General features: G+C 41.7%; 1 protein-coding gene across 1 annotated transcript in view; it reads left to right on the top strand.

The window, feature by feature from the left end:
* LOC140734317 (ras-related protein Rab-38-like) overlaps positions 1-22,203 on the top strand; it is a 31,201-nt gene extending 8,998 nt beyond the window's left edge. Inside the window, exons 2-3 of the mRNA XM_073058114.1 lie at positions 11,598-11,878; positions 20,606-22,203. Coding sequence (XP_072914215.1) covers positions 11,598-11,878; positions 20,606-20,755 — 431 coding nt within the window. The 3' untranslated portion in view covers positions 20,756-22,203. The remainder of the gene's footprint in view (positions 1-11,597; positions 11,879-20,605) is intronic.

The following is a 22,203-nucleotide window of genomic DNA, read 5'->3' as shown; positions in this document are numbered from 1 at the left end:
ATGGGATAACAGTTGTGTCATCTGATGATGTGGTGACATGATCGTGGACCTTGTGATCAGCTTGAAGAAGCAGCCTTCTTCAATGCATTGTATTTACAAACGTTTGTAGATAAGACTTCGGATGCTGCTATATTATGAGAAGGTCAGTAGCACCAATTGCTTCCTGTGATCGAAACCTACGTCCATCAGAATGCCCAGATTATAAACCAGCAATTGGAACAGAGAATCTTTGTATTCCAATGTTTGAGGGCAAAGCTATTCTTCTGTACTTGGGAGCACTTTAGATTTGTTGTTGGTCTTCTAAAGTGTGTGTTGACTGGATGCAGATGTTACAAAAGCAATTTCCTGGTCTGTATCTGTTTCTCTTCTTGCATGCCCCCCCAACCCCCAAACACCAATATAGAGGAGACCATGTCGTGAAGACTTAAGTCTTGATGAAAGTCAACTATTCACTCTTTTTCACAGATACTGCCTGGCCTGCTGTGTTCCTCCAGAATTTTGTTACCTGAATGCAGTATACTGGATTAAAAGATTAAAATGAATTATTCTTCATCTAGTAGAAAGGCTCCCAAATATGAAGGAAGAGGTGAAAGGATGTGTGTTGCATCACCTGAAGTTGGAGGTGGGTAGTGGGGATGGAAAAATGGACCAAAGAGTCGTAAAGTGAAAGATTCATGCCATGTGTTTAAAAGGGAGGAGCAGGGAATGATGTGTCTGATGGTGACACCTCTTTGAATATGGCAATAATTGCAGAGAAGGTTGAGGATGGGAGGCGTTGACTGCCGTGCTGCCCCTGCCCCGAGGAGAAGGTCTGAGAGCAGAGCCGCAGGAAATGGATGACGTGTAATGAAGAGGAGAAACCATAGTTCAGGAAGAATTTTGGAGGTTCCTGTACAAAAATTCTCATCAGAGTAATTAAAAACAGAAATGGGGAGAATAGAATTCTTCTGACAGAAAGCATGGTAAGATGAAGGGTAGTTAGGGAATTGTTAGTGTTGGAAGTCTATTAGCTATCCATACCATCATCTGTCCTGTGATGGAAACAAATGCACAAAGCAAGCACAGAGTCGGAGACAAGATGAAACGGATGGCAGGGGTAGGAAATGGGAGCAGAAGTAATGAAACTGTGTTCTGCAGGAGGCAAGTACGAATGCGTGCCTGTACTTGTACTGCATTTCCCTGTTCATCCTATCTCAAACTTGTGACCAGGTCTTGAAAACCAAAGATGGTTCAACTACTTCTGTTCCTTTTCCTTTAGGGAAACTCCAGGTTTTGCTAGTTTTACTTTAATGTATGGTGGAAATGTGAACTTTTAGCAAATGTCTGATGGTGTAGGGTTCACTGTCTGCAAAATTTTGAATTAAAAAATGAGATTTTAAGCCCTATCCAATGTAGGTATCCAAGGGTACCCTAATCATAGTGAGGTTCTGCTCTATCAACTTGGGCTTGAAAGATGAGCTCTTTCTCCCGTCTAGTTTCTGTGGTGAAGTCTAGCTGCCAATGCCCACTCTTTGGTGGGATCCCCTTCCCTCCCAAGGAGGAGATACTTCCAGCTAATGAAGCAGGTTAAACACAATTTATTTTATTTTTAATGATGTGTGCTTTAATTTGGACAAATAGTTCTTGACATGCATTTAAAACTGAGAGGATTACTACTGGATAAGATTTCCAAATTGCAAAGGATTTATAAACAAAGGATTTCAGAACATGGGTACCTAGCAACCAGTCGCAGATAAACAAATCATCTTCAGCAGAAACCGACAGCTAAGGAATGAATTCCAGTTCTCCTTTCTGTCTCTGTAATTCCTGACAATCCCAATGCTTTCCGACAGTTATACTGTTTTGTGACTAGTTCACACTGTCAGGTACCTTTATCAGGCCTGATGAATGCAATGTCTCATTAGATTAATGTGTACCCCATTGTTTCTCTTGAATAATCATTGACCTACAAGGCCATTGTTTATAACTAGTAGTAAACAAGGAATATTGGATTGGAGTTTAACTTTGTACCAAACACCTCTAACCCTTTGGGATATGCTGCTATGCTAGAACGTTGAGGTCTGTAATAAGCCTCTCAGCCCCTGGAAAGTGAATTTGTATCACAAAAGATGCTACTTCCTTGACATTAATTCCTAATTGGACCAGATAATTTCAATTATTGTTGCCTCTGGTAATCAGTGCAAATGAAGTTCCTTTGTTTACTAGTGTAATTGAGAAAATGCAAGAAATTACCAGAAGATTTGAAATGAGCAAGATCTGTAATGATACAGTGCTTATTGTCCACTTCACAATATACCCAGGTTGTGTTGCAAAATGAGGGACAGAACATTATTGCAAGCCCATGTACAGCTCTTGTGGTTATAGATGAGTACATAATAAAAGTAATTGTAACACCTGTGTTGTGCTCATCTTATCATGTGACCGGTTGCCCCACTCTTTGAGAAAATCAAATTACATAGTACTACATGAGGTACTAGTAGAAGCCCCAGGCATCAGAAAGAGGCAGTGAATAGGAAACACTTCTAGAGCCAAGTTTCTTTATAGAAAAAGTATATGTGTGTAAACACACTGCTTAACTACTTTCACAATAAATTCTCCAACATCACTTTTAAACAAGGTAATTATTATTTGGCACCTTATCAAAGCCTTTACAAATATAATCATTTCTTCCAGAAAATCAAATTCACGTCCTTTGAATGAAAACTAAACGTGTACATCTAACCATGTTAAATCCTCTGTCTTGAAACATTTCATTCCCACACTGGTTCTTTGATCTTGGGTGGCTCAACATCTTGTTTCTTGGTTCATTGGATGAAATGTTGGGTCATTCATGTAAAGTTGATTCACAGTACCTGCACAAAAAACACCTGACCAAATCCCTTGGTATGATTTAACAGAACTAATTCCCGGTTACACCGTAGATACCTTGAGTACTACTTTCTGCCAATATCGTCTTGCTATAGCTGATGCTCATTATAGCTATCACTTCAATAAATCTTTTATTGACACTCTTCCAGGGGATTCGCCCCGAGGATTTCCAGTAAGTAGGGTGGAAATGCTAGCTACTAATTTCTCTTCAGTTTCTATAGTTCACTACGTTTTCTGTCACCTGTCCACACCCGTGTCAGCCATGCCTCATTCTCCCATAGCTTTTTTTAAAAATTCCAGGTTCTTTCATTTTCTTTTAATTTGGTAAACCTCGTTTTAATTCCTGCACAGACAGACAGCTTTCTAACATCTTTGGGTTTAATTAACCTAGATTGCATAATGCTACAAGCACAAAGATATTATATAATTTGAACAAGCCAAATTAGTATAAATTATAAATCACACATTGCAGAGTATGTAAGAGATGATTCCTCCAATTCACTGGTCAAGAGAACAGGCTATTTTGGATCTGACATTTAAAAATGTGAATTAACTAGTTTAAAAATCTGGTGGCTTCAGCACCTTTCGGGGAACTGATTGTTTTTTTAAATATAAGAATTGAAAGTGATTTGCTTGAAACCGAAATCTTGAATCTGAATAAAACTATAAAGATGAGATGGGAATTGGCTCTGCTAGATTGGTGAAACTGCATTGAAGGATGTCAATAAAGAAGAAATGGCTAATATTTTAAAGTTTACATGTAATATTAAGGTGATGGAGGGAGGTGTAAAAGGTTCATCAGATGTGGCATAAAGTTAAATAATATTGAATCCAAGCTTAAGGAGTTGTAGTATTGCTAATAATGTAGTAAGCATGAGAACTGAGAATTCCTGAACTTGGCAGAGGACTAAGCCTGTTTGGCAAAAGGAAGATAGTGTACAGGAATAGTCCAGCAAAGTACATAAACATTGACTGTAAAAAGCTTCTACAGACAGTCATCAAAAAAAGTGTCAATTCCTTGCAGTTGAGATGGGAAATGTCAGAAACATTTAAGTCATAGAAAAATATAGCTCAGAGACAGGCCCTTCAGCCCAGCTAGTCTGTGCTGAACCATTTTAACTGCCTAGTCCCATCAGCCTGCACTTTGACTATAGCCCTACAGACTTCTCCCATCGATGTACCTATCCAAACTTCTCTTAAACACGTGCACCACTTGCGTTGGCAGCTCGTTCTCCACTCTCACTCTGAGTGAAAAAGTTCCCCCTTATACATTCCCCTTGAACATTTCACAATTTACCCTTAGCCCATGATCTCCAGTTGTGGTCCCACTCAACCTCAGTGGAAAAAACCTGCTTGCATAATCTTGGAATCTTTAAGAAATGCTGAAGATGTATAAATTTATATCTTCATAGTGAATAAGGACCAAAGACATCAGCACTAGGTTTTTTTCTAAACAATTTAATGGGGGTGAAAGATGGTTAAGCTCTCAGGACCTGGTGGTTAGATTCCTTGCAGGGGCAACTCCAGAGCCAACAGATGCATTGATAGTGATCTTCAAAATTCCACAGACTTTAGATGCAAATTGAAAAACAATTTGTGGAAAAGGGGAGGGTAATCTGGGAACACATCAATTGGCGTGACAGTTGTACTGAAAGGCTTGAATCTATTAAAGCAGTAGCATGTGCTTAAAGCAGGATTGGACAAGATCCACAAGGAATTGGGCTGAACAAATCTGAAGTTGTAGCTAGCAGAATAATAGAAACAGATCTGTTATGTGCATGTAATCCCCTCATACATGAAGGAAATTAAATTGCACCCCTCCCAGCATCCCAACTAAATGGTACGACTACCTTGTCCAATAACTGATCTTTCCCCCAATGCCAGTACATTATATTGATATATAAATAAACTTGCTGTTGATTTTAAAGGTGGCCGGCAATGTGCTCTGTGAAGATTAAGTAAATGGGTGAAGCAAGCAGGTAGAGGATGATGTGGAAAATGAAAGATCCATTACTTTGCCAGAATATTTGAAGTTTTAAATGGCGAGATTGAAAAGTGTTGGTCTTTATAGGGACATAAATCTCTGAAAAGTAATATTGTCATCTACAAGTCTCTTGAATATTGAGTATGAGTTTTTTTGTCTGTTCTAGTGATAGAGAGTGTATAACAAATAGTTTCAAATAATTCCTGGGATAGGGTTTGTCTTAATGAAGAGGGATTTGGCAGACTAGATAATACTTAGAAGCCAACACTAGAAGCTCAGCATATTGGGCATCTGAGAATTTAATGTTTCAGGCTAAAGACTTTAGAGCTGAGGAAGTTAAGAAAATGACTTAGTTTCTTTAAACAAAAATCAAGGTGTTATTAAATGGTCTTATTGAAATGTGCAAAATTCTTTGGTTTATCTGGTGAAACTGGGTGTTGGTGTAGGGACGTTTTCTTGGCTATTGTGTGGAGGCAAGAAGTTGGTCATTTAGAACAGATGGGATGTAACTTCTGGTGATACTGCTCCAAATCTAGCCTGTTTTCTCACCAAGCTGTTCATTTTACTGTACCAGTACCCTCAGAATACTCTTTACACCAGGCAATAACTCAAGAACATGACACACCCAACACCAAAGCTGCCTCTGAATAAAGTTCTAAAGTAGCCATTTCAATTCTGCCCATTTTATACATTCAAGACTAAAGTGGTTTGTAAGTTGCTAAATTGAACATTCAAGATGACTCATGAATTCTTTTTTAATATTATTTATTTATTGAATTTTAGAAATTACAAGAATAAATGTGATAATAAAATAGTAAGAAAAGTGATATTAACCCTCCCCCTCCCCTTAACCCTCCCCCCCTTAACCCTTATCTAAAGAAAAAGAAAAAAAAAGAAAGAAAAGAGAAGAAAGATTGCCTGGATATCGGAGGATCCCCACATGTTCCATGGAGTTCAAAATAATTTTGATATTTATTTTCACTTTCCCCAATTACTATAATTTTATCTTCAAAGGACCTATGTATCTAATCCTATCTTTCGTAAGTATGGTGACCAAATTTTCAAAAATATCTCATATTCATTTCTTAAATTATACGTAATTTTTTCAAATGGAATACAACTGTGTATTTCATTATTCCAACGATCCATAGTTAAATTTAAATCAGATTTCCAAGTAACTGCGATAACTTTTTTGGCTACTGCCAAAGCAATTTTTATAAATTTTTTCTGATACTTATTCAATTTAAATTTCGTTATTGTCCCTTCAATGTCTCCTAATAAAAATAGCAATGGACTATGTGACTTATGAATCCTGAAAAGAATGTGACATAACTTAGTAGTGTTTAGAAAATAATTTATAAATATTTTAACTGAATGTAGCCAAATGATAGTAGCTAAATGTCTAATGGCCTAGAGCTATTTAAAATGACATCAGCTCAACACTCAAGTGCCACTGTTTCCCAGAAATCTGGAATTGGCCACTGGTTTGCCAATCTGTCAATGCTGCTTTGATATTGAACTATAGTGTAATCTGTCTGACAAACCTGTACCAGCTTGAACTTTTAAATGACTGTGAACTTAGCAAGCATGAACTGAACTTGATTCTTTTAGTCTTTTTTTTTATTTCTTTGGATGTCCTGATAGTCGAAATCTTGACCAATATAACAGCTGGTTAAGCCTAAGGGTGTGTCCTCACCAGCTTTTTTTTTGTTTTGGGACAAGGTTTGCTTTCAGTGACACACCTTCCCTAACAAAATCTGTAAATCCAAAAGCAGTTGGCTTGTGTAGATAAGCCAACTAGAGGAGAGGCTGTACTTGAACTGGTATTGGGAAATGAACACGGTCAGGTGTCAGATCTATTGGTGGGAGAGCACTTTGGAGGTAGTGATCACAACTCTCATCTCCTTCACCATAGTGCTGGAGAGGGATAGGAGCAGAAGATTTGGGAAAACATTGAATTGGGGTGGGAGAAACATGATGCTATTAGACTGGAACTTGGGAATATAAATTGGGAGCAGATGTTCTTAGGGAAAAGCACAGAAGAAATGTGGCAAATGTTCATGGAACATGTGCATGGTGCTCTGCATAGGTATGTTCCATTGAGGCAGGGAAAGGATGGTAGGGTTAATGAACCATGGTGCACAAAGAATGTAGAAAATCTAGTTAAGAAGAAAAGAAAAGCTTACGAAAGGTTCAAGAAACTAGGTACTATTAGAGCTCTAGAAAATTACAAGGGTCCCAGGAAGGAGCTTAAGAATGAAATTAGGAGTGCTAGAAGGGGCCATGAAAAGGCCTTGGCGAACAGGATGTAGGAAAACCCCAAGGCATTCTACAAGTACGTGAAGAACAAGAGGATGAGAGTAGGACCAATCGGGAGTGAGAGTAAATACTCATTATTACTACAGATTGGGGCATTAGAGTTGAGAGTTCAATTCTGATGTCATCTGTAAGGAGTCCGTCATCCTCCCCGAAGAATGCCTGGGTTTTCTCCAGGTGCTCCAGTTATCTCTCGCAGTCCAAAGACAGACCAGCTACCAGTTACTAATTTAGACTTGATCATTCTAAGTTATCCCATGATTAGACGAGGGTTAAGCAAGAGTTGCTGGCCAGTACAGCTTGAAGGGTCTGTACTGTGCTGAATAATTAATAATAAATTGGAAGAACAAACCCATGGGAGCTCTTAACTATTGCTCTTTTGTTAATTTAATGCATTACGCAGGTGTGAAACAAAGGATCAATATGTTCTCTCCCCCTCCCCCTCCCCCTCCCCCTCCGTCGTGGAGCCGGAGGAGGTAGCGGATCTACTTTATGTATACTTTGCTTCAGAATTCACCAGTGAAAAGGATCTTGGCAATTGTGGGGATGACTTAAAGCAGACTGAAACGCTTGAGTGTATAGATGTTAAGAAAGAGGATGTGCTCGAGCTTTTGAAAGGTATTAAGTTAGGTAAGTCATTGGGACTGGATGAGATGTACCCCAAGCGACTGTGGGAGGTGAGGGAGGAGATTGCTGAGCCTCTGGCAATGATCTTTGTGTCATCAATAGGGTTGGGAGGAGTACCGGAGTTGTTCCCTTATTCAAGAAAGGGAGTAGAGATAACCCAGGAAATTGTAGACCAGTGAGCCTTACTTCAGTGTGGGCAAGTTGTTGAAGATCCTGAGAGGCAGTATTTATGAGCATTTAGAGAGACATAATCTGATTAGGATTGTCAGCATGGCTTTGTCAAGGGCAGGTCATGCCTTATGAGTGTGATTGAATTTTTTTGAGGACGGTAGAGCAGTGGATGTAGTGTATATGGATTTCAGTGAGGCATTTGATAAGGTTCCCCATGCAAGGTTCGTTCAGAAAGTAAGAAAGGCCTTGTTTTGTGGATCCAGAATTGGCTTGACCACAGAAGGCAAAGGGTTGTTATGGATGGTTTGTATTCTGCATGCAGGATGGTGACCAGTGGTGGTCCGCAAGGATTGTTCTGGGACCCAGATAAGTGAAGTGGTTCATTTCGGTAGGTCAGATTTGAAGACAGAATATATTAATGGTACGACTCTTGGCAGTGTGGAGGATCAGCGAGATCTTGGGGTCCGTGTCCATAGGACACTCAAAGCTGCTGCGCAGGTTGACAGTGTTGTTAAGAAGGCGTATGGTGTGATGGCCTTCATCAACTGTGGGATTGAGTTCAAGAGCCGAGAGGTAATGTTAAAGCTATACAAGTCCTTAGTTAGACCCTGCTTGGAGTACTGTGTTCAGTTCTGGTCACCTCACTACAGGAAGGAGGTGGATTCTATAGGGAGTGCAGAGGAGATTTAAAAGGATGTGGCCTGGATTGGAGTACGTACCTAATGAGAATAGGTTGAGTGAACTTGGCCTTTTCTCCTTGGAGTGGGGAGGATGAGGGGTGACCTGATAGAGGTGTATAAGATGAGGGGCTTTGATCGTGTTGATAGTCAGGGGCTTTTTCCCAAGGCTGAAATGGCTAACACAAAGGGGCATAGTTTTAAGGTGCTTGGACGTAGGTACAGAGGGGATGTCAAAGATAAGTTTTTCAGAGTGGAGTGAAATGCAGTGACAATGGTGGAGACAGATATGATGGCATCTTTTAAGAGACTCTTAGATTGGTACATGGCACTTAGAAAAATGGCGATGCAGTGTGGAAATTCTAGGCAGCTTCTAGAGTAGGTCACATGTTTGGCACAATATTGTGGGCCAAAAGGCCTGTTATATGCTGTATATTTTCTATATTCACACTGTTGCCTAGTTTTGTGACAGCCCTTGAGAGTCTCAAGGCAAGTCTGTAATTGTAGGTCTTCCTGTGAAAACATGTAGAGCACTGGTTTAGCAGTTCTAGCTCACGCACCCAAATGGCTAATTTGAAAAGTAATAAGACACAAGAGAAAGTGCACTCCCAACAGAACACTACTTCAGCTGAAAGCTGTGGAATATATTAGTAACTCCCGTAATTCATTCCTGTGAATCTGTGTTCAGTTTGTTTCTTCGTAGACCATGGTCTGGATCTGAACTCCAGTTGGTGACTGTAACATGTACTAATCTAATGATTTGTCACACTCTGTTGCTTCAGAGCAACTGGTAAAACTGTCCATAGGAAAAATCTCAAAATGCCAAGGGAAATCACGGCTCAGGCAGCATCCATGGAAAAGAGCAGTCGATATTTTTGGCCGAGACCCATCTTAGGATGTTATCACCATATTGTTTGACAGTAAGTTAAAGTTCTAGCATATCTGAAAGGATTGTAATTTATTCTAGGAACAGCTTTGATTTGGCTGCAGAACTATATGCTAAGCAGTTTCAGTTAGCGGTTTTAAAGCTACTTCAAGATTTTTTCCAGAATAAAGACTGTATGACCAACTTTAAATCAAAAATGGAGAATTCTTCTGTGTTTAAAAGCTTTTTCTTTGTCTTTGTTCCATTCATCTTCAGTTGCAGAATTTTACAGTTGCTTTCTTGTAGCATGCCTTGTGTTCTATGGAGTAGAATCAGTTAATCTCGTTTAGATCTTGGTCCCATGATCTGGAATCCTATGATGACACTGCTGACTGTTTCATTGGAGAACAGCTGTATTGCTACAAATCGGACAATTAAAAGGGCAATAACTACAAATAGTGCGTGCAAATCTCGATAGCTACTCAGTTCTTTTAAATCGTTGATAATCTAAATGATAACGAATCTAGATTGGCTGTCCTGTATTCTCAAAACTTTAGCTCTTGCTGAGCTATACTTTTCTTGCTCAGTGCATCTCTACAGCAAACTTTATCTTTATATTAATCTTAATTGATAGATGGGCTGCATATCTGCAAACTAACAGCAGATTTCTGAATACTTTGTTCTGATTTAGCTGTGCATTTTGCTTAATTGTGATGTCGTCAGGCGGCATTGGGACACAGATGTATTCCAAATTTAATGTTAGGAAGGCACACTGTTTGCATACAGGGCCTTCAAGCAAATTGGATGCTTAAAGCTGTTTGTAAAACTGTTGCACTGAAGCAGGCGGCAGACCACATGATCCTTGGAAATATCATGTGATAAGAAAGCAGCATTTCTGTGCCCAAACGTCTGTCTTGCAAGCATCTGGCTCGTAGAACTTGTGTTTGTATTCAATTCTGTGACATTAACTCCAATCAAGCAGCAGGAGGGTGCGTTTGATGGTGGTGTGGAGAAAAAGGGAGAGAACGATACTAGTGAAATTCTGATTTGTCTTTTTTTTGCTTGATACTTTGTAGTACTCAAAAGAAATCAACTAGAATAACAAGGGGAAAGGACAAACTTGAGAGCGACAGTGGTATCTGTGGAGAGAAAGGAACAGTCAGTGTTCTGTCTTGACCATTTGTCTGGACTGGGGGACAGAGGGGATATAGCAGGTATACTAATGTAAAGGGAAGGGGGTGGAAGAAGAGCTGGTAGATGATAGGTGGGTCCAGACAAGGTGTAATTGGCATATGGGTCCTCATCACACCAATACCCCGTCTGGGTCTCTTTCTGCCGTGCCCACCCTACCTAATTCTATTTCATTATTCACCTTCCTCTCCTATCAGACGTCATCTGAAGCCTTTTGCCTCCACTTAACACCTCCCACCGTCTTGTATTTCTACCTTTCCCACATCCATCTGCCAATCGCCCTTCAGCTGAATTCTCCCCTTGTCCCTCGCCCCCTCTGTTATCTCACCAGATGAAGAGTCTCATCCGGCATGGTCCATGGCTACATGAAATACTTCTATTTACCCTTTTCCACACCTGGAATTACGACAAAATAAATCCTAAGCTTATAACTACTGCTGAGGTGGATCAACATACCATCAGCTGGTGGGAGGTGATGTTTGGGCTTGCTTAGCGATGCAGCTAGCAGCCTGTGTGAATGCCATAGCTCAGATAACTGCCCAGATCTCTGCCCGAGGTGGTGGCGGCATTCTTGAAATTTTGTCCATTGGTCTCCAGAAATGTTGATTTGAGCTTGCCATGATGCACCAAACACTTTGGCTGTTTTGACTTCCTGCAGTTTCTCCATATCATTGTTAATCCTGAATTGACGCTGGCTTCTCCTTCCTGTTGTGTTCAACTGATTTAATGCTCTCAATAGCTAATTTTTTATAATTGCACCAACAGACAAATTGAATAAGGATCCAAAATCCAAAGGATTGCTTGCAGTTCTATTAGTAACATAACTTGATACTGTTGTTGGGTGTTGGTTAGTGATTTTGATGAAAACAAAAAGTAATTTTTTAAAACTTCTTTCCAGGGCAGGAGCGGTTTGGTAACATGACTAGAGTTTACTACCGGGAAGCAGTGGGAGCATTTATCGTCTTTGATGTATCCAGAGCATCAACGTTTGAGGCGGTTTCAAAATGGAAAAGTGATCTTGACTCTAAAGTGAGGCTGCAGAACGGAAGGCCAGTGCCTGCAGTCTTACTGGCAAACAAATGTGACCAGGCTAAAGAGGGACTGACCAGCGCTTTGCCCAAACTGGATCAGTTCTGTAAAGAGAATGGCTTCATTGCCTGGTTTGAGACATCAGCAAAAGTAAGAAAATTTAATTTTGTTGGAGGGTGGGGTGGGTGTTGGTGTTTGGCATTTAAATATGGACCCTCAGCTCCTTGTTAATGTAGCACAGGAAGACCCTTTGCCCCAGGATATCTGTGCACTATACTATCTCTTCTGCCTGTTCACGATCCACCTGTCTGTTCCCTGCATATTCATATGTCTAATAGCCTCTTAAATGCCATTTATGATGGCTGCTTCCACCACAGTTCCAGGAACCTGTCGCTCTGTTTTAAAAATGACACACATCTCCTCAAACTTGCTCCTCTCATCTTAATTACAGTCTAGTCCTTGGCACTATGTCCCACCAAATAATAATAAGACACTGACTGTCTACACTATTTGTGCCTCTCAGTTAATATTAGTTAATGTTCCACTGTTTGAGAAAGGCATAAAAATCAGGAACTTGTAGGCCAGTCAGTGGTGGGAATGTTATTGGAAGGACCAGATATGAGTATTTGGATAGACGGGGATTAATTGGGGATAGTCAAGAAGGCTTTGTACGTGGTGGGTAGTGTCTACCCTATCTAATAGGTTTTTTTTTGGAGGAAGTTACCAGGGAGGTTCAAGGCAAGGCAGTGAATGTTGTTTACATGAACTTTAGCAAGGCATTTGATAAGGCCCTGCATGGGAAAATTGATCAGGAAGGTTCAGCTGCTTGGCATTTAAGATGAGGTAGTAAATTGGATTAGGCACTGACTTTGTGGGAGAAGGCAGAGAGTAGTAATAGACGGTTGCCTCTCTGACCTGAGGTCAGTGACTAGTGGAGTGCTGCTGGGACTGGTGCTGGGTCTGTTGTTTGTCATCCATATCAATGATCTGGATCATAACATTAACTGGATCAGCAAATTTGCAGATGACATCTAGACTGAGGATGTAGTGGACAGTGAGGCAGACCATCAGAGCTTGTCTGGAAAAATGGACAAAGATGACAGATGGAATTTAATTCAGTCAAGAGTGAGGTGTTGCACTTCGGTTGGACCAGCAGGGTAGGTCTTACACAGTGAACGGTGGGCACTGAGGAGCGTGGTAGGGCAAAGGAATCTGGGAATGCAGGTGGATAATTGAAAGTGCATTCACAAGTAGACAAGATAATGAAGAAAACATTTTGCACATTTGCTTCATAAATCAGTGTACTGACCATAGGAAATGAGATGTTATGTTGAAATAGTATAAGATGTTGATGAGGCCCTATCTGAAATATTATGTGCAGATTTAGCCACTTCCTACTGGAAAGGTGTAGATGAGGTTGAAAAAGTACAGAGAAAATTTGAGGATGTTGCTGGGATTGGAGGACCTAAGTCATGAGGAAAGATGGAGTAGGTTAGGACTTTATTCCTTGGAACAAAGGTTGAGGGGAGAATAGAGGTATACAGAATTATAAGGGGGTATAGATAGGGTAAATGAAGGCTTTTTCCACTGAGGCTGGGTGGGACTATAACTAGGTAATGGGTTAAGGGTGAAAAAATGACAAGTTTAAGAGGGCCATGAGGGGTAACCGCACAGAGGGTTGCGAGTGTGGAATGATCTGCAAGCACAAGTGGTGCATGCAGACTCAATGTTCTACTCGAGTTTGGATAGGTACGTAGTAGGGTATGGTTGACTGTTCTGGGTGCAAGTCGATGGGGCTAGGCAGTCTAAATGGTTCAGCAGGGACTATATCAGGGTTCCCAACTTTTTCTTATGCCAAGGACCCCTACCATTAACTGCTGTTTGGAGCCCCTGGACTAGATGAACAAAAGGGCCTGTTTTTGTACTTTCCTATGATTCTCCACTCTAACACTCCATTTGTTAAAAAAGCAATTTTATCCATCTGTGCTAGTGGTCACCAACCTTTTGAAGCCCAAGATCCCCTACCTCAGCCTTAGTGAAAGGCGAGATTGACTCCAAATCGATTAGTTACACGCATGCGCACCGGGCAGAGAAGACCGGAAGTAAAACCCCCCAACCCTTAAGTAGAAATAATGTATGAACACCAGGGGTACCCACCCTTTTTTTCTTGCACCGCGGACCGGTTTAATATTGACAATATTCTTATGGACCGGCTGACTGGGGGGGGGGGGCGGGGGCGGGGGGGGGGGGGGGGGGTTGGTGTCTTAAATGTGACCGGAATACAGCGATACTCAAAGCAGGTTCCTTATGTCCAGTCTATTCCGCAATTTAGTTTACGTGGCTCTCAGCTGCTGCCCCGCTTGCTCATGTTTTTTCCGCTGGAAAAATAACTCAACCGGTTTGTCTTTAAGTGCAGAGTGCTTGGACTCAGGGTACCGAAGCAGTTTTGAGGGCTTCATTGCCTCATTAGACAGCCTCCGGGCCCGAACTCCAGCCTCCCGCCCGTCCGCCGCCGGATGCCAATGCCAGGTGCGGTTGTTCCCGTGCCGGGGCCGCGGCGGTTACAGTCCGGAGAGAGCGACCGACCGAGTGAGGAGTGCGACAGGGCGCACGTACACCCCCCCCCCCCCCCCGTAGGATCTATCGGCCGACAAAAGTTTGTTTCAGTAGGTCGCAGTGAGGTAGCTGCTCTGATACTTACCAAACCCTGAGCCCGAATTAGGTCGTCTGCAAATATTTTAGCAGCGGGTTCCCACGAACATTCGGTGTGCTAAACAACTTTAGAGGCTGCGCCTGTCTGTCCGCGCTCCAGGCCAGTGGCAACGGCACTTCTCGTCAGCTGCACAAAGCGGCTGGTTACCCAAGGCCAACCAGTGATCCCTGACGCGCTTGGGTAATGACCTCACGTGTATTCAAGTTCAACAGTGGGCCTGACAGGGAATAAGGGAAGGTGTAGTTGACTCATATCGTTTCCTCGCAGCCCGGTGGTTGGGGACCACTTAAATACACTGTGTAGTCAAGCGTGTGGCGGGGGAGCTACACGCATGCGCACTGGGCAGAAAGAACAGAACTAAAACCCCGCAACCCGGAAACAATCTCTCAACACTATTTGTGTATTTATTTTTCATTTTTTTCGGGATCTACTGGGAAAGTCTCAAAGATCGCCGGGTTGGCGACCAGTACTCTATACATTCTAGGCAAAATGGATTCTGCAGGTGCTGGAAATGCAGAGTAACATATTCAAAATGCTGGAGGAACTCAGGAGGTCAAGCAGCATCTATGGAGATGAATAAAAGTTGACATTTTGTCCTGAGATGCTTCATCGGGTCTCGAAAGGAAGGAGGAAGCAGCCAGAATGAAAGTGAGGGAGGGGAGGAATGTCAAGCTGGAAGCTGAAGGGGAAGGGGGGGGGGTGATGAAGTGAGAAGCTGGGGCAAGTAGAGGATTGAAGAAATGATAGATTAGATCACGGAGAAAGTAGTGAAAGATGGGCACCAGTGGGAGGTGATGGGCAGGTGAGGAGGAGTGGAGCTAGAACAGAAATGGAAAAGGGGAGAAATCCAAGCCAAGTCACTTTTTATTGTCATTTCGACCATAACTGCTGGTACAGTACACAGTAAAAACGAGACAATGTTTTTCAGGACCATGGTGCTACATGAACAATACAAAAACTACACTGAACTACGTAAACCAACACAAAAACTACACTAGATTACAGACCTATCCAGAACTGCATAAAGAATACAGAACAGTGCAGGCATTACAATAAATAATAAACAAGACAATAGGCACAGCAGAGGTCAGTAGGTTGGTAGTCTGATGGCTTGGGGGAAAATCTGTTATATAAATAAACAGCCAAAGGATTCTGTCTGTTTCTGTACTCCTGCTGAGTATTTTGTTGCCACAGATGTAGTCCAATTTAATGTCCATTGGAGAGCAGAATGGACGGGAGGGCCGGCCGGCTAGGGCTTATTTTTTTCCTGGCACGGACTCCTGCCCACTCACCTCACTTCCGCTTCCTCGCACACTGCTTACGACATCCCCAGCTCCGGCCACCGGCATCAGGCGACTCCCAGGACTGCAGGCCCGATTCCCTTAGCAAGCCAAGGTCGCGCAATCTAGCCAGCAGATTTTCATGAAGGTTTGTTTTTGGGTGATCTCTGTGTTGTAGCAGTATCTGGCGATGGTAGATATTCGCTCTGTTATCCATTGCCCTGAACCCTAATTGTACCTTAAAATTAAATTAAAAAGACTAAGTTAAAGTAGCACCAGATCTGAAAGGCCGCTGCTGCCATGTGCTGCGCCAACTTCTCTCCTTGAAGTTGGAGAAATTGATGTTCATGTTGTCAGGTTGGAGGCTACCAAACATGAGGTTTTGTTCCTTCAAACTGAGGGTGGCCTCCTCATGGCCATTGATGAGTTGGAATGTGGAGTGGCATTAAAATGGTTGGCCACCGGCAAATCCTCTGTTATGGATGGAGAGATGTTTGACAAAGTGGTCTCCCAATCTATATCGGGTCTCACCATTGTCATAGAACACCACCGTACAGAAACAGACCCTTTTGTCTAACCATTAATCTGCCTAACCCCTCGATCTGTACTCTCATCATAGCCGGCTATGACCCTGTCATCCACGTATATATCCAAATTTCTCTCAAATGCTGAAATTGATCCCGCAACTACCATTTGCACATTCCACACTTTCACCACCTTCCACACTTTCACCACCTTCAGAGTGAAGAAGTTTCCCCCTCATGTTCCCCTAAACATTTTATTTTTTGCCTTTAACCTATGACTTCAAATTGTAGTCTCACCCAATCTCAAGTGGAGAAAAAGAAAAGCCTGCTTGCATTTACCTCTAACCTTGTATATCAAATCTCTTCTCAATCTTCTACATTCTAGGGAATAAAGTCTTGTTCAACTTTTCCTATAACTTGGATCCTAGCAACATCCACGTCAAGTTTCTCTGCTCATTTTGAACTTATTTACATCTTTCCAAAAAGATGGGTGACCAAAATTACATACAGTACTCCAAAGTGGGTCTCAGCAATGTCAACATTTCAACATGACATCCAACTTGTATACTCAAAGCATCAATTTATAAAGGCCAATGTGCCAAACTGTTCTTTATGACCTTAACTACATGTGGCAAAGCTTCCAAGAAGCTATGGTTCTGTGTTCCCAGAGCCCTCCGTTCTACTACATTCCTCAGTGCCTTGCTGCTCACTCTGCCAGCCCTACCCTGGTTGGTCCTCCTACATCTCAACACCTCGTACTTGGTCTGCATTAAATTCCAACTGCTATTTTTTTTAACCCATTTTTCCAGCTGGTCCAAATACCACTGCAAGCTTTGGTCTTCCTTGCTATCTACTAAACCTCAAGGTTATTGTTGTCTGCTGATCCATTTAACCACTTTATCAACCACATCATACATTGATTTTATAGATGACAAACAGCAACAGACTCAGCATTGATCCGTGCACTGCTTCCCAAAGAGACCAGAGTGGGGAATAGAAGAGGGGAGGGATACTGTTTTAAACTAAAATGAGAAATGCCGTCAGGTTGAAGGATACCCACGTAGAACTTTGGCTGCTTGCTGGGAGGGAGACTAGTGGGGAGGAATGAAGGGGCAAGGGAATCATGAAGGAAGAGATTCTCTGTGGAGAATTGGGGGTGGGGGAGGTTAAGATGTGTTTAGTAGGATCCCTTTGAGGATGGTGGAAGTTGTGTTGAATGCAAAGTTTCATGGGGTGGTAGGTAAGGACGAGAATCTCCTTTTACTGTTAAGGCAGCAGGCAGACAGGGTGAGTGCTGATGTTTGGGAAATGGAGGCGATGTGGGTGATGGTGGAGGAAGGGAAACCCTATTCATTGAAGGAGAACATCTGATTTCCTGGAAAGGAGAGCCTCATCCTGGGAACAGATGCAGCAGAGACAAAGGAACTGAAAAGAGGGAGTAGCATTTTTTTTTTTTAAAGAGGAGACAGGGTGGGAGGTGTGTAGTCAAGATAGCCATGGGACTCCAACCTGGAATCTATTTGCCCAGGAGGTGGTGGTGGGTCAGCTGATCTCAACAGCTTGTGTTGGAGGCAATGTAAGGACAGTTCAGTGGGCCCATTTCCCCCCACAGTAGATGCAGTGGTTTTCCAAACTCTACCAGGCACTGGAGTGGAGCTCAGTTGATCAATGATGAGTTGTCTTGGCCATACATAAATTCTTCAACTCGTGAGGTGGGGGTTCAGGGTTCTTTCTGTCTTCTAACATCTCTCGTGATGTCTTAAATCATGTGTTGGTTGCCTTAATTTCCCTTGAATCAATGAACTATTCAGAATCTATCCTCTCCTCTGACTGTAATCGTACTTTTTTTTTAAAAACCCTCAGACTTGCACTTATGAGATTAATGAAATAATCTGAAGTTGATTTGCCTTGGATTGTTTAAAAAGGCCTTCACTTTGTTTTTGGGGTTCAGACCACCTGACTAAACTCAACAAGCAAACTTGAGGTCCTAAACTTTTCTGTGGCTAAATGTGGAAATGGGGTATTTTTAAAAAATAACTTACTGAATTGATGTATCTTTGTTCCAGAAATAGCTGAAGAACACTGCATTTGGCTCTCAAGACGTTCATGCAGCTGAAATGTTCCACAGCTGTGACCTTCAGCCAGAGGGTCTGATTGGGGCTTTTAAGTTTTAATGGTTAGGTCACGTTGAGTTTGACGTCATGTTAGGTCGTGCTTCCTGTCACGAGCTTTACTTTAGTCTACCCTGAGGAAATGTGGAAAGAATCCTATTGTTTGTTAAAGAACGAGTCCTTGCAGGTTAGATGCCTGGGTTTTTAGGAATGTGGTGGTGCTGATGTGAGGCATGCTCTCTGCATGTCCCAGCAATTCCACGATCTTGCTGGTCTAACAGGAGAGAGATCTAGTATAGTAACATTCTACTTTGTAGTTCACTTTTTTTTCTGGTTTAAGGGAAGAGACCAGGTTATTTGCTTGTCAGGGGTGGGGGTGGGGGGGGGTGATGAATGTCGGGTTGTATTGGTGTTGCTCGGAGATGGTCCTGATTTTTCGTTCACTATTATATTGTGCTGAGAGTTTGCTATTGGAAAATGACATGGAGTAAATGCACCTCTATGTCCTTAAACATGGAACAGTACTTGGGCCCACGATCTTGTGTTGACCTTTTAACTTTACAGGACTAATCATAACTCTTCCCTCCCACATAGCCCTCTATTTTTCTTTCATCTGTGTGCCTATTGAAGCAATGTCCCTAATGTATCATCCTCTACCACCAACCCTGACAATGCATTCCATGCACCCACCACTCTCTGTACACGCATGTTTTTAAAAAATATCCTACTGATATTCCACCTCCATACTTTCTTTCATTCACCTTAAAATTGTGCTTTCTTTTATTGGCCATTTCTGCCCTGGGGAAAAGTTGGTGGCTGTCCACTAACTATTCCTTTCAAACACCTCATTTGACATGGTCCCTAATCCAGGCAACATCCAGGTAAATCTCCTCCTTGGTGAAAAGCCTCTTTATCATTGACTGTGGCATCATTGATCCTTTTGTTTTCTAAGTGTGAACTTGTACGTACATCCAAGGCTTTAATTAAACAACTTCAGCATAAAACCCAAACTCCAGGAAAGATCATCGACCTCCGATCTGTGAACTTCCCATTAGCTGTTTGATGCAAAGTTTTCCTGCCATTGATACTTTAATGTCACTAACCACTATCAACTTATCTTTTATTGCACCTTTTTATTATAAATGTCCAAGAGTATTATCAAATACCTGACAAGCTCTCAGAATCTGGAATGAGTAACCGACCTCTAAAGTTTATCTTGTGGGAGGAGTGGTTTATGACCTTTGCAGCTTGATAGTCAGTGGTCAACTGATTCAGGAGTAATTGGCATTTAGAATTTGAACTTGCCCATTGTTTTGAAATTTGATTTCTGAAATCTTTGCTCTGTTAATGGACAAAAATGATTGCATTATCACCTTTGACCTAATTACAAATCTTACTGATTGAAATAGTTAAAATGTTTTGCACAGTGAGTAGTTCATGAAGTCACGAGATGGTGCTCCAGTTAAGTACTATTGGATCACAAAATAAACCAATCCATGCATAAATTAACACTCAGTGAGAAAGAAAAGCAGCATAACTTGTCTTGGTTGTGATGCTCATGGGTTCCTCTGCATCCATTTCTGCTTTACCAAACTGTAAACCGCGTGCACGATTTCAACATAGTGAGTATTCCTTCAGTACTTCAACGATTCCTCTGTAGTACAGACTAGGCCATTTCTTAAATGTCAGTACAGTTCTTCACCCCCTCTTCTCTTTTTTACCCCCTCCCCCCCTCCCAAACCACACAACCTAGTTCCTTTATTTAGTGTTTGGTCAATTGCCTCTGAAGATGACCCTCCACAAAAGGAAGCCCAAATGTATAAATAATCTTTATACTTGGGATGGCTGGTGTATTTATTTACATTAATTTTTTTACCAAGATTTGCCACTCCCCATCTGGGAACCCTGGGGAATTGTAGGATCTTGTATGGTTTTTTTATGGTTAGTGCAGTAACTAAACTTAATGGAAATGCTTTAAATGATGAACTCGGGGGGCAGTGGGGGAGAGTGTGAAATTAGTCTGTCATTGGAAACTGTATCATTGTGAATGGCGCCCTTTTATTCAAAATAGTACCTCCAGATCACCTGCAGTAGCCTTGGTTCTCCACAGGAATTGAAAGGCTGATTCGAAGGATTGCAGATGGATGTGGGGTTTTTTTGGAGGGGGGAAGGGGTTAATTTGTTAAGCATTTTCTAACTGCTTGAGTTTTTTAATGTTTACTCTGAAATGTTTGCACTTTGTTTTTGAGGACAACATCCACATTGAAGAATCTGCTCGGCTCCTGGTGGAAAACATTATTAATGCGGAAAGTGATGCACCTCCTGCAGATCCTGAAATCATTTCATCACAACAGCTCTCACAGAGTAACAACACTGGCTGTTCCGCTTGCTCAAAATAAGGTTGGGTCACTGCCGTGGGGGAGGGCAGGGGCTGGTGGAGCAATGATGGACTTCGGAGAATTCGATGTAGAGCTTCAGTGGAAAGCATCTTACTTGGTGAGGCACTGGAGAGTGGCCACTACACGTAGTTAATGCCTTGTACCAGCTACAAGAACATTTGGGTTGGGCTTTTTTACCTCCATAAGCAAGTCTATATTGATCATATCCCCATTCTATTAATGTCATCTGGACCACTTAATTGATGCCTCAGCTAAATGTCTTTTTTCCTGCTTGATTGGGATTGACAGTAACACCAGGTCAGAAGATGGAAGGCAGTATGAGTTTTTGTTTTCAAATTGAATCTAGACACTTTACTGAATCAGGGTTCTGGGTACTGATTTTATTGGAGGAAAATCTATTTTAAATGATCTGCACTTCCCTTCGATCCTTTTCTCCACTTGCTCTCCTCCCCAGTCTACCAGATCTATTCTTATGACATGTATATTGCTGCTTTTTTGTTTTTGGCTGCCTACCTTTTTCCCCTTGAGCAAGTGTAAGTGTCAGAACTACCTTTGGCACTCATGCACTACTAGAAAAGAAACTATTTCAATTTCTGGTCTACTTATCCTAATTCTTTGCAAATGAAGTACTCTTGCCATTGTTGTGAATTTGAGCTACGGTCATTCAGCTTCACATGTTGATTGCATCTTGGTTTTTATACACTGCTTCTGTAGCATCGTGTTGCTTTTTCAGTCACGTACAATAAGAAATGGTGCTTTTTTGGAAAGTAAGAAGTCTGCTTTTTCTTTCCCAAAGTTTTTCTGAAAATAACTACTCCTCTGCCAGATTCGCATTTTTGTGCTGTGACCAAACTACAGCTTTCCTATTTTCGTTAGCTTGTGATCAGTTGGCGGTTTCAGAAATAGTACATACACTTTATTATGTCCATTGCCTACATCCCAATTTGTTCTTGCTCATGAAGTGGAAGAGAGGGGTGAACAGCAATGGCAATCCAGTGCAATTTTGCAAAGGATGTTTGCGCCTGTACTGACGACACTCAAATAGAATTTGAAGTTCAGTGGTTATGAATTCACACCCAATAGTGAAAACTGAACACTGATTTTCTTTATGGTTCACTGGTCCTGCTGCTTCTCTGCACACTTTAATAATTGGTTGTGTTGAAGTATAATCACTATTTATTATAGATGAGGGTCTAGACAAGTGTTCCTGTTTTTTCCTGTCACTCCTGCCCACTCTTCACTGTCAAGTTAACTGCTGGTATCGAATTGCATGTGAAAGGTCCAATTTCTCCACTGAGCTGTCATTGGCATATCCTAATGTGGATCATTTGGGACTTTGTAATGTCTCTGTTTTGTTACCTACCACACTGTCCTGATTTGATATTTCAGGAAACTGACTGTATTAGTACAACTTATTTATTAATAAACTTGCTCTGGTTAAACCTGTA

This window comes from Hemitrygon akajei, chromosome 10 (genome assembly GCF_048418815.1).
Source record: "Hemitrygon akajei chromosome 10, sHemAka1.3, whole genome shotgun sequence".
Taxonomy (NCBI): domain Eukaryota; kingdom Metazoa; phylum Chordata; class Chondrichthyes; order Myliobatiformes; family Dasyatidae; genus Hemitrygon; species Hemitrygon akajei.
This window is presented reverse-complemented; position numbering and strand designations above follow the sequence as displayed.